Here is a 13133-nt window from a genome sequence, read left to right as displayed (position 1 = left end):
TTGGCCAAGAAACTAGCTCATGAATTCTAGTTCATGAATCTAAAATGGTATCAAATTTGCTGAACATGAACTTACAGAATTCCGTGAAGCGACTTCTGCAAAATTATAAATTAATTTGTAACGAAGGGAACTAGGGAAGGGTAGTTTTGAGTCTCAGTTGTGAGTCCTGAAATTGCGATGAAACGGAGTGGAAGAGTTGACAACTTGAGAAAATTACGATGATACATATTTATTGCGGTTACTTAACGGCTAACGCTAATGATATTTTCTCGCACAGTTTATATTACAATGAAAACCACAGCCATTTATGCATCTCTGTAACTCAAATGCCATATCAAGTCCATCTTACTAATTGTTATATTCGTAGCATTTGCCCACAAGGCAAAGATCTATTTTCTTGTGACTTGTAACTCCAGGAGACACTTCCATGTCAATGTCTTCTTTCTTCATTCCATGAGGCAGTTCCCAGTCAAAGGAGTAAAGAAGATTGGCGAGTGCAAGCTCCACAGTTGCGAGACCAAGATTCATTCCGGGACATCCTCTTCTACCCGATCCAAACGGGAGTAGCCCAAAATCATGCCCCTTGTAGTCGATGGCACTATTCAAGAATCGATCTGGTAAAAATTCAGTCGGATATTCCCAATATTCAGGATCTAAACCAATTGCATGAACATTCACATACACCATGGTTTTCTCTGGGATTTCAAACCCATCTACAGTGGACTTTTGTATAGTTTCTCTTGGAACCGAGAGCGGAGTCGGAGGGAACAATCTTAGTGTTTCTTTGATGATTGCTTTTAGATAAGGAAGATTTTGGATATCATCTTCATCCACGGTACCTTTGTTTCCCAACACATTTCGGATTTCTTCTTGTGCTTTCTTCATTACTTCGGGTTTCTTGATGAGAGCGGTCATAGCCCAAACTATCAGCGATGCACTTGTATCGGTTCCAGCTATGAATACATTCTGTGATAAAAATTCAGCACACATAACAAAAAAATCAAGAATCTCGGAGAATTATCGTTTAAAGAGTCATCAATTAATGCGCAGTAATAGTAGAAAATGGTTCAAGGGACATAATTAGTTTGGTATAATATAATATTTTAATACTTGCTTTCTAAATTTTTTGAAATATGTATTGAGATAAATCTAGATTTGAAAGTCATACCATGAGAATTCCCTTGACATTTTCCCATTCAATTGGAACTGGAGCGGCTTGCTCTTGTTTCAACTGAATCAGCAAATCAAGAATGTCTCCCCTCATCGACTCGGGCCGATTTGGATCAAGATGATCGTCTATAGTTTCTTGATAAATATTATCCAGATCCCTAAAGTTCTTTTCAAGTCTAGAATTCATCCCAGTCAATTTGTCAAGCCAACCCAAGAAAGGGAAATAATCACCAAAAAAGAAGGCTACACATAGTTCTTGAGTTTCTTTCAGACATTCGTCGAACCTTCTTTTACCCATCTCATCGTACTTCTTCCCGAATCCAGCTCGACATATGATCCTATTAGTTAAAAAGAACGCAGCACGGCTCAAGTTTATCACCTCGGACGAAACAGATTTCTTGATCATATCTTGGATCATGGTAGAAACTTCATCTTTTCGAAGAGGACGAAACGAAACCACCTGCTTGACACTAAACAGATGAATCAAGCTCAGTTTCCTCATTTCCCTCCAAGTCTCGTTGTAATTAGATAGAGTAATATCTTTTCCATTGTAAGAATATTTTTGGAAGCCAATAAGTGGTGGTCTGCCTGAGAAGGCTAGGTCATTATTCTTCAAGGCTAATTTAGCTACTCTGGCTGAAGAAATCACAATCGCGGGTCGACAACCGAATTTCATCCGCATGAGCGGGCCATGCTTCTTGGCGAGTTCGTAGAGGTAGAGGTGGGGATGCATGGGATCGAATTCATGCAGGTTCCCAATCAACGGGAGCCCTTTTGGACCTGGTGGGAGGCGAGCCTTAGATTTTTTTGGTCTAAAGAGATTGAAAAGGAAAATTATCGAGACAGATAGTGCTAGGAGAAGGAAAGACATGGTACTGATCATGTTGAAGTGCAGAAAAAGGTTTGTGTTTTGAGTCAAAGATTTTTTGCAAAAAGGCGAGTTTAGTTTCTTTGTCATTTATAGCGTCGGAGGTTTGGTAATTTGGTAATATTTGGTTAGGCCGACTTTTATGGCAGGATAACATCTAGAATCGTTGAATAAGGGATATTAAAAGGTTGATTTTCGACCAATAAATGGGAAGTCGCTCAGGCATATCATTTGAACTCTGCAAAGGTTGTACCTGTCCCACCAAATTGTGATCAAAAAATATTATTTAAATATAAGGATTTTAGCAAATTAAATTAATTTCTCTATTTTATTCTACTACCACTAAATTATACCAAAAATATATATACAACCTTCTATTTATAATTCATTACATACGTGCGTCCGGTTAGAAAAGTCCGGTCAGAATTTTGAACTGTATTTTTCGAAAGTGGAACGCCTATTATTAATAAAAGAAATATATGAATATATACATTAGGATATTGATCATCAACTTGATTCGATCCAAAAAAGTATTGAAATAGTTTTTTGTCAAAAATATTATTTTTATTTTAAATTTATATTGAATTGACACGTCTCATATATATATATATATATATATATATATATATATATATATATATATATATATATATATATATATATATATATAAAGACGGTCTTAACTACTTTAGGTTGGGGATAAGTCTTTGAGGCAAAAATTTGTGTGATACGGTCTTACGGATTGTATTTGTGAGATGTGTTTCTTATTTGGATCATCCATAAAAAAATATTATTTTTTATGCTAAGAGTATTACTTTTTATTGTGTATATCGGTAGGGTTGATCCGTCTCACAGATAAATATTCGTGAGATCGTCTCACAAGAAATCTACTCAAGTCTTGAAAGAGAAATTATAGATACTTTTTAATACTTCATATTTATATATGAAGTATTTTATTCAATTTCGTTTGAAGTATTGGGTTTTGGTGGTATTTTTTATCATTCATTTTTAGGATCGAGACAATGGAAAAACCTTTTCTATTATTACGTATGGAAAGACTGAAATAGAATATGATTTTTGTTATCGTGGCTTATTTTTCAATGGCTGATCTATTTTTAAAACAATCAGTGTTGAAGATTCAATCAATAATATTTTTTTATTTATTTTTGACTGATTCAAACGATAAATTTTGAGGCCACGGGGTTCCCAGATATTTCAGTGCTTCACATCAAGCCTAAAATAAAATATTTTCATTCAAAAAAAAATAAATAAATAAATAAATTCTTTGACTTGAGGCCTTTTCTTAACTTAGAGGCATACCGTTACTTTTACGCCTTTGAATTTTTCTTCCGTTACATTAATTTATATACCTCGCCACCACATGTATAATATATATAAACAAATTTTGTGTAGAAAATATAGAGGAAACAATAAAATTCGAAAATTTTTTAAAAAAAGTTTTATAATAATTTTTATGATATTTTTATAATAAAAAAATTATTAATTTGAGAAGATGTGGGCTTTTAATAAATAAAAAATAATCTTATAACACCAAAATTTAATGACTTCCAAGGTCAGTCAACTTTACTAACATAGTCTAACATAAATCTATGTTGCCGTCAGAGCTTTGTTTGTTCTTAATAATGTTTTGTGTGTCTATATATATATATAATATATATATCTTATATCTAATAATATATATGTCCACTGTTTGACATTTCTAACGCCATTCCGCAGACACATATTGAGATAACGTTTAAACTATATCCAATAAGTGGACGTTACCCGACGTTTTGACACTTACAAACGTACCCATGGAAGCGGCCGGAGTACCCATGGAAGATCAATTTTATAAGGTCTATGGTGATATGATTTTATGATATTAATCGACTTTTACAAAAATTCATATATCAACCTTGAAAATTTTTTTTTTTTTAAAAAACATTTATTATAAAATACAATAAAACTTATTTTAGTAAATATATTATTTACCCATAACTACCATCACTCACTTTCTAAAATTCAAATATCCACACAGTATGATCTATAAACGACATATTTAATATAAAAGTAGTCTCCTGTGATACGATCTCACATATTTTTATTGAAAGAAACTTGTGTGAGACGGTATCACGGGTCATATTTTGTGAGACGGATCTCTTATTTGAGTCATCCATGAAAAAAAATATTACTTTTTATGCTAAGGATGTGTTTGGTTGAGTGGATTAAATAAGGATAGATTAATAGTCAAATATTTATCGTTAAAATTTTAAGATGTTTTAATAATCATTTTGACCCGGTTTAAAATCCAATTTTATTAATCAAATAGTTATCCATAAAATTGGATCTTAAATCGGGTCAAAACGATTATTAAAACAACTTAAAATTTTAACGATAAATATTTGACTATTAATCTATCCTTATTTAATTCACTCAACCAAATTACTTTCTATCGTGAATATTGGTAGGGTTGACCCGTCTCACAGATAATGATTCGTGATATCACCTCACATGAGACCAACTCATCTTTATTTATGAACTATGCTCATATTTACAATAAAAAAAATATATTTTTGATATAAAAAAGTAATATTTTTCATAAATAACCCAAATAAAAGATTCATCTAATAAACTTGACATATGAAACCATCTCACATTACTTTTTGTGTTAATATAATTACATCATTATTATAAAATAAAAATTTATAAAAAAAATAATCACAGATCTCACAAAAAAAATCAATTGTACAAATAGCAATGTGTGCACTAAGACACTACTACATTATTGCAGTAGATGATTTTAGAGTAACTAATATGCAAATCACGGTATTTTGCAATAAGCCAAAAATAAATATCACTCTTCTCAAATTATTAAATATTCTATTTTGTTATTAAAAAAAATTCTTCATAATCACAAAATATTCTATTATTTTAAAAAAAAATTATTCGTAATTTATATTTCATATAAGAGTATCAGCCAATGATTTATACACACTGCTTGGCGAATTCTTTGCCAAACACGCGTTTCTTTCTTGTTGCGGGCGGTGATGATATGAACCCCTCCATTGTTTGCTCGACTGAAGGGCCGATATCTTGGACGAGCTTCACAGATTCTGACAGACGATGAAGCAGGTTCACCAAGGCGATTACTTCGTTCCTTTGCAGCTGCAGCTGCTGAGAAGATAGAGATTTAGAAATGCATGTATCGATTGTGAAAATTGTTTTCGATAGATACGGGATTATTAGATTTTTCACATGAAACTTTACAGGCTGGTTTTGCTGGTTCTTGCCATCAACAGAGAAGAGAATCTTCAATGCGGTTCCAAGGCCGAGCACCTGAAGTTTGCCCCAAAGACGACAGTTCTCACATCCAACACAATCCATCAGAGCACTGTAATATCAAGAACATAGGCGAAGCAACGCTTTCAAGATTTATAAAAATCAAGCACAAAAAATACTAAACTACAAATCGTTCATAGAATTGATCAGAGCACTGTAATATCAAGAACATAGGCGAAGCAACGCTTTCAAGATTTATAAAAATCAAGCACAAAAAATACTAAACTACAAATCGTTCATAGAATTTATGACATACTATACACATGCTACAGAAAGTGCCAAATTTTAAAGCAGATATCACGATCTTTGAATTCATTTGCCTAAAACTCAAAAACCCATCATCCATTAAATAACAAAGCATCAAATTTCGTGAAAATCAATATATGATAATTCTATACAGTGACAAGAAGTTAAATTCAGACCTGATGTTTTTGAAGTTCCTCTGAATCTCAAGCTTCAGTTCAGGTCCACTTTGACCTTGCCACAACTTAGCTTCATCAAATGGAAGTGGACATGCAGCCTGCAGTTTGGGATTGTAAACTAGTCGTCGCATTAAAGAATGTGCTTTCAGGTCCTCCTCAAGGTTACCAGTATCGTACTCTGCCTGCTCCAAGTAAGTTGCGGCCTAGATCAAATACAAAGAGAAATGAACATTACACCCTGTATAACTAGGGGAAATCGTTATAAATCCAGAAAAATTAAAGGCTTACTTTTGCCACAGCTCGGAGAACAAACATGAAAGTGAAGTATAAGTTTCTAACATGATCCGGAAATCGAAAAACGCGATCATACATCAACTCCAGATTCCTGCCCCACTGACATTGCACACATAAAAAAAGGATTTTCGGTTAGCACAGTCCAAGTAGGATGGTTACATGTCTACGCGGAGTTGAAATAATGGTTCAAAACCAGTTTTAAGGCAAAATTTAATGCCACAAAAGTTCAACTGTGTACTTTTACAGGAAATTCGATAAAGATTTGCTAAAAATAACAAAAGAAAAACAAGAATTTAATTAAATTTTTGACGATACTAGGGGAAGTTGAAGCAAACCAGATTTTTAGTTTCATCAAGCAGGCAGTCTGAAGCAACGTGAATTGAGATTGAGGAGTGAAGCCCTGATATTAACTTGTATAACACTCTTTTCTCCGGGCAAATTTCTCCAGACGAATCTTCGATAAATAAAAATAAATAAAAGAAAGTTCAGTCCAAGTACAATTTGGGAATTATCTAGAACTTCTATTTATTACTCAAGTAGTCAAGTACTGTTTCTAAAATCGGCGTGCAGCCACAGAAATCAGGTTTGGTAGCCACCGAAAAAATAACAAAGAAACAAAGAATCGGACACGCACGTGTAGGAACTTCTTGATCTGTGCACTATACAAAGCATCAGCTAAATAAAATTACTTTATTTACTCCAGAAGAAAATTAAGTAAAGAATAAGCATCGCACAGAATGATTGGCAATTTGGCATCATATAGGACTGAGAAACAAGAAAAAAAAAACTCTTCGATTAATGAGGCAACTGCTATAATCTGTTTGCGAAAATTCAGACATCCAAACCATAGAACAACGAAGATATAAGAAACGGACATTTAGGACAGTTTTCAGAATATATAGCATCCCATATCCTCCTGGCTGATGCCCCAGTATAGCCAGTATATCGTTCAGGATTCAACTGCAGATTAACATATGTCATCTCACCTGCAAAATAGAGAAAATATTCTTTATTATCAGCTTAATTCTCCATGCACTTGAAAAAAAGTATAAGCAACTAAAACAAAGTGATTGTAATCAGCAAGCATCCAAATGGTTCAATTATTATTGTAAGGTGTAGATAATTTCAACTCGAATTTACGGAGGAATATAAACATGATTAACAGAAAAAAGAGACAACCACAATTTATTTTTGATGGTCAGACCCTAAAAATTTGTAAAGCAAGTAACAGCAATACATAATTATAATATGAATGCTAGGAAAAGGATAAAGAAATTTTACGGTTATCGGTTTCATCATCATGAGTCCACGGATTATCCGCTTCAATCCATCCTGTAAAGGCCTTTGAATCCATTGTCCGATCAACAACATCCTGTTGGTTCCCCTCTTGACATTTTAAATCATCTGATGGAAGACCATACAGGATCGCCTTCTTAAAGGGTTCAGGAAATTCATCTTCTGGGCATTCACATACACTACAATCACGTAACTTGCACATGCCATCATCAGGCCAAAAAGGGCAGTCACACCACAACTTAACCTGTTATATTTAATGAGTTACGTTAGATTAAGGACTCGGGCTGCAGTATCAAATGGATATTTTTAATTTAGTGAATAAACGATTCTGATCTTGTTTTCATCAAATCAATCCCAACAAATTGTAAGTTATCGTTTTATCTCTAACAGAAACCATTTTGGAATCAAACCATTCAGAATATTCTAAATTTGGTAACAAAAGTTGATGCCAAACCTTAAAATATCGAAAAAATGAAGTTTTAATGAGCTCTTGAAGTAAAGGATGCAGAACTGCCTCATTTATAGAGTCCATTGTTTCATAGTCACAACAACATTCCTCAACCATGCCTGTATATTTTCGGGAATCCTGCACAAGAAGCGAGTAAAATATTGAGAAAAAAAGTTTCTTACTGTCCGACCGGAAGCAAGGGAAATTGATAAATTCACAAATCAAAGAGCCGTAAGAAGAAATTGTTGGACTTAGAGGTTATTGGGCTTTGTGCTTGATCTTTGGATGGGAAATTAGATAAGCAAGCAAGGTCTAATAGATGGCAAGTGAGAAATGTCTCACATTGGAAAATGAACATAGCATTGGTGAACTTATATTGAGTTGCACTTTGTGGAAGTGTAACAATGATTGGTCAAGAGGCTCTCTCGCGCGCACAGGCGTAGGGGAGGCCCAAATCATGGGCCCGATTTGCAGTGGAAAAGGCTTGACTTGTGTGCAAGCGTACGTACGCGACCTGGGGCGTCGAATGTCGGACCGATCAAAGCAAAATTTCCCACCGAGGTTCACTTGGCTTTTTTTAATTTTCGAAAATTGGAATTATGGACCAAGACCTTTGGTATCTCAGCTGACCCTTGGTGTTGTAACTGATTCAGCTGACCCTTGGGGTTGTACCTGAAAACCTTTGGTGTTCCAGCTGCTGACCTTTGGCCTTTCGAATGGCCAGCCGTAACTGTCCATATGAGTGCCTATATATAGGTGCAGCCTCAAGTCATTCAGATCATCCAACACACTCCCCTGCTTTCTGATTTTCGTAGCTTTGCTTCCAACTGTCTCGGCTGCTGCTGCTTCACCGGTTGCTGTTCCCCTGTTGTTGTTCTACTCTCGTGAAAAAGTTCAGGTACTTTTTCAGTTCGCCGTGGTCGTGCCTAGTGCTACAGTACTACTGGTTTTCCGTTGTATCCTGGGAAACAGACGTCCACGTTCATCCTCGCAGCACGCACAGGAGGGGATAAATCTGTTTTAAGAACACTGTATTTCATACAAGCCTCGGTTTGCTTTACTTGTTGCACTGTCCTGCTGTTTTGTTTATCGCAATACTGTTCTCTTTTTCGATTACCTTTCCGTTTCTGCGTATACATTTTGTATAACAGAAATACAATCAAGCAGCCGTAAGAAGAAATAAATGCAAAAGAGAGAGAGAACAAATCAAGCATTGAATCCCATAATAAACAAGAGAGGAGCTCAACTGCACGACTGGAAAATGAAAAAGAAAAACGAAAATGAAAAAGAAAAACGATAAGGGAAAAGAAGGGACCTGAGAACAGTTACAAGATTTATGGTCACGATCATGCTTCACTGTTAGGGATACCGCCACCATTAACACCACCACCGCTCCTGTTATAGCCCATTTCCTCTTCCACCACCCTTTCACCTCTATTAAATTCTTTATCTTCTTGTTATTATCCACAAGGACCTTAGCTTCCGCCATGCCAAATCAACTCATAACATACAGTTCGTTCCGCTGTGAATACTCTCGGTATGTGTTTATCGACAAAAAAAAAAACCGCCAAGAAATACAAAATACCTCTAATAAGCAAACGCGTTACAATTTTGTGGGCCAATATCTGGAGCTTTATACATGAATATTGCATTATGGAAAGTAATATATAGAAGCGATCAAGGCATTAGAATTACACTCGTCGAGGAAAAAAGGTCTTGGGTTTGGGTCAAAGCAGACGGCGGGAGACGACATACTGATTTCTATGCCAACGGGTTTTGGCGTATGGCGGTAAGTGTCGGGATCCCGCAATCGGCGCACTGGCGCGTGAGAGTACGATAGGAAACGTGTCAATTTCACAAAGCGCGTTGGAAACACGAATGAAGCTAGGTAAATTGTAAGAATATACCCGTTACGAAATGACGATAATCGGACCAATAGGAAATGAAGGTTTCACCACGTACACTGGGGATAGCGCATCTTGAATTGGATATGTAAGGGCCGGTACAATGTATCTGGGCTTCCGATTAAGGTGGTGGTTTTGTTAGTCTAACCAGGCCCCAATAAAAGTGGGCTAACTTTATTTCTTAAAAACTCTTGTAAGAAGGTTTACGGATCAATTTTGTGGTCGAATATCTTATTTTAGTCATCCATGAAAAATTATAATTTTTTATACTAAGAGTATTACTTTTTATTGTGAATATCGGTAGGACTGACACGTCTCACAAATAAAAATTCGTGAGACTGTGTCACGATGTATGTGTATGTGTATCCCGATAATACTATTACATTAGTCTCAATTATATCGGTATGTTTCTTTTTCCAGACAACTTAAGAAATTCATTGAAAATATCCATTATACAAACAATTTTCTAATCTCATCTTTATTTAATGAGTGTTTATATAAATAAATTGTCATATTTCCAATAAGTAGTTAATTACAAAACCTCAAATTAAACAGTAGTATTTATGAAACTATCAGAAGAATAGTTCTAAATATAGATATATGAGTATATATTTGGGACAAATAAAAAAAATGAATTGTATAATTGAAACGGAAAAAGTATCTAGTGTTGGATATTTCGTCTTATTCACAACCTCCACCTAATATATATTACGTATTATATTATATTAGATTATCGATCTCCTGCTGCTGATCATATATGGCTTGTCTATGTTGATGTTTGATGTGCACAATCCTGAGGGTCAGCAGACAAATTGGAGCCAGTCACATCTGTATTTTCGACAGTATCCCTTTTCTTAACCTTTTGTATATACGAACATACATTATTAAACATATGAGCAACTAATTATTTAATCTTGTCTTTATCAATATAAAATCCTCATATTTAATTTTGGACATGCATATATATATATATATATATATATATATATATATATATATATATATATATATATATGAGAAGATCACATGTTTATAAGATGAAAGATATCTTCATTAGTATGAACTCTTTTAGATAATGTCCAAAATTAATATATATATATGAGAGTTTATAGACTTAAAATAACACAATATCATTTCATTGTTGAGATGTATACTTATATTTATTGTAACACAACTATCTTTATAAAAAAAAAAAAAAAAAAAAAAGAGTGTGTATATATATCGCTGAGAGTATAAAATATAAAGTGTATGATTATGTTCGGTCTGGACGAGGTAATGGAACAATGGAGGCGTTTATGCATGTGACAATGTGGAGAAGTGGAGAGACAAGTAGCAAGAATAATTGAAAACGTTAATATTATTTATTGGAGTTTGTCTAATTTAAAAATGTTTAATTAAAATCCAAACCACGATTAAAATGATACAGCGCAAATGTGGAAATATTCGATCCTGTCAAAATCTTCCTCTCATTTGTATCATAGCTCATTGGGAAACCCTATGCATTTAGTTATTGTTTATGCTTGAAGCCATGTGTATACGTGACATGTTTCAAATGACGACTTTTCATCATCTCAAATTTAAAATTTTGATACACGTACGATTTTATTTTAGGAGTCGGGAAGTTAGATATATAATTTGAAACTTAATTATATATGGAAGTTTTACGATTGGATCAGCCAAAACTACGCGTCTACGCCCTTAGCATTTAGCAAGCTTCGATTTGGAATCTTGATTTGACTTTCATACTATCGGGAGCATGAACGACCATTTAGGCCGTTGGATTTAGCCTTAAGACAGCTAGCATCGGATTCTCCTAATTAACTTACCTTAATTGTCTCCAAATAAAACGATCGAAACTTCCATAAAACTAAGATTAGGGTTTTCGTGAGACGGTCTCATAAACTTTTTTCTGTGAGATAGGTCAATAAAAAGTAATATTTTTTCATATATGACCTAAATAAGATATACGGCTCACAAAATATGACTCACGAGACCGTCTCACATAAGTTTTTGTCTAAAAATAAATAATCGCGAGGAAAGATTAGTGAGAATAAGAAAATTAGAATTAATAATCCTGAAACGAGACTGAATTAATCATACGCATTAAGTGGATTGGTATGGCATCGTTTGACGAATACTCTCCACTACTTTGATTCATATATATGCATCTGACATTATTTAATCATAAAATTTACTTGAATCAGCGACATAGTATGGCCGGTGTCGACCACGTGGCTGGCAGCATCCACGTGGGGTCCCATGCATACTGAGTCAAAAATGGCACTTAAATGGAGCTAATATTTTTGCATAAATGATATTGATTAAGAATTTATTTTTACTGAAATAAAGTTGTCTATGCAAACTTATTTCTTTACGTATCCAACACAGTTTGGATTTGAATCTTTTACTGTGTTGAGAACACAATATTTGATGCTGTGCATTTTTTACACGAGATGATTACGTGATCATCTTGTAGACATCACACCATAAAAGATAAATTTTAAAAGTTAGTGTTGTGTTTTCAATACAGTAGATGATCCAGATCTACAAAATTTTGAGTGTATGATACATTTAAAAACAAAGAAGAAAGAATTGTGACTTCAATTTGTTCAGGCTCTGAAGGTGGCGATCGATTTTGTATAGGCTACTCGGTGAATGAATAAACACATGCTTAATTTAATTCAAAGTAAATTTTCTGAGTTACATACCGTACGTAACATGTATATTTTAAAATATTTTTTATTATTAAATACAGAGACGTGCCAGTTGGACCTATACAACTTGCATGGATTACTTTTGGTCAATGTTTAAGTAATTCAACTCTGGAAAACCCACCAATGCTTTGACCAAGCCAGAATCATCAACAATATACTATACTTAATAAAATTAAAAAAAAACGATTAATTAATCGATAATTATAAATAATATGTCATAAGATTTAAACACAAGCTATACAAGATTAGAAACACTTGTTAGTTGGTGAGAAACGTCAGAAAATTTACGAAGAACAACAAGTACAAAACCCGTAATCAAAATAAAATCTAATACAGTCGGAAAATATACATGAATTCGTTCATGATCGCAAAAAAGACACAAAATTAAAAAAGTACAATTGATTCATCGAATGACAATGAATGAAAAGACAAACATTAAAAGCCTATTAATCAAACAACCTATGAATTCTGTGATCCTTGAAGAAAAAAAGTGTACACATTGTCAATCTTGGTAATAATATCAATTAAAAATCTAAATTTTGAAATTTAAAATTCAGGTCTATAAATTATTCAAGAAAAAAATTTGTTTTTTTTAGTTTAGTATAGAGAATAAGGCATGCAATATTGTCATATATATATATATATATATATATATATATATATATATATATATATATA

The 13133-nt window shown here is 33.7% G+C and overlaps 2 protein-coding genes across 3 annotated transcripts; both read right to left on the bottom strand.

The window, feature by feature from the left end:
• Positions 1-172: 172 nt before the first annotated feature.
• Positions 173-2143, bottom strand: LOC140814088 (cytochrome P450 83B1-like). Its single transcript, XM_073172958.1, has 2 exons — positions 1169-2143; positions 173-966 (listed from the first exon to the last, which is right to left on the bottom strand). The coding sequence occupies exons 1-2, from the start codon at positions 2126-2128 to the stop codon at positions 349-351; spliced, it is 1578 nt and encodes a 525-aa protein (XP_073029059.1). The 5' UTR covers positions 2129-2143; the 3' UTR covers positions 173-348.
• Positions 2144-4973: 2830 nt separating this feature from the next.
• Positions 4974-9709, bottom strand: LOC140815309 (endoplasmic reticulum oxidoreductin-1-like). Of its 2 annotated transcripts, none has more exons than XM_073174435.1 (9): positions 9153-9709; positions 7844-7975; positions 7375-7633; positions 6969-7079; positions 6429-6547; positions 6088-6192; positions 5800-6002; positions 5306-5429; positions 4974-5212 (listed from the first exon to the last, which is right to left on the bottom strand). In XM_073174435.1, exons 1-9 carry the CDS (start codon positions 9324-9326, stop codon positions 5024-5026), a joined length of 1416 nt encoding a protein of 471 aa, XP_073030536.1. In that variant the 5' UTR covers positions 9327-9709; the 3' UTR covers positions 4974-5023. The 2 variants fall into 2 exon arrangements, with proteins under 2 accessions (XP_073030536.1, XP_073030537.1); XM_073174436.1 differs by having other exon boundaries at positions 4974-5209.
• Between the last annotated feature and the right edge of the window lie 3424 nt (positions 9710-13133).

Source organism: Primulina eburnea, chromosome 15, assembly GCF_022965805.1.
Source record: "Primulina eburnea isolate SZY01 chromosome 15, ASM2296580v1, whole genome shotgun sequence".
NCBI classification, from domain to species: Eukaryota; Viridiplantae; Streptophyta; class Magnoliopsida; order Lamiales; family Gesneriaceae; genus Primulina; species Primulina eburnea.
This window is presented reverse-complemented; position numbering and strand designations above follow the sequence as displayed.

What these genes read in the sequence shown, in the direction of transcription:
- LOC140815309 (XM_073174435.1), bottom strand. Translation starts at nt 9,326, where the DNA reads ATGGCGGAAGCTAAGGTCCTTGTGGATAATAACAAGAAGATAAAGAAT. An exon ending in CATTTTTTCGATATTTTAAG is followed by an intron (nt 7,634 to 7,843) that starts GTTTGGCATCAA and finishes TAAATATAACAG; the next exon opens with GTTAAGTTGTGGTGTGACTG. An exon ending in TTGATGAAACTAAAAATCTG is followed by an intron (nt 6,193 to 6,428) that starts GTTTGCTTCAAC and finishes GTGCAATGTCAG; the next exon opens with TGGGGCAGGAATCTGGAGTT.
- LOC140814088 (XM_073172958.1), bottom strand. Translation starts at nt 2,128, where the DNA reads ATGACAAAGAAACTAAACTCGCCTTTTTGCAAAAAATCTTTGACTCAA. An exon ending in ATGTCAAGGGAATTCTCATG is followed by an intron (nt 967 to 1,168) that starts GTATGACTTTCA and finishes TTTTTATCACAG; the next exon opens with AATGTATTCATAGCTGGAAC.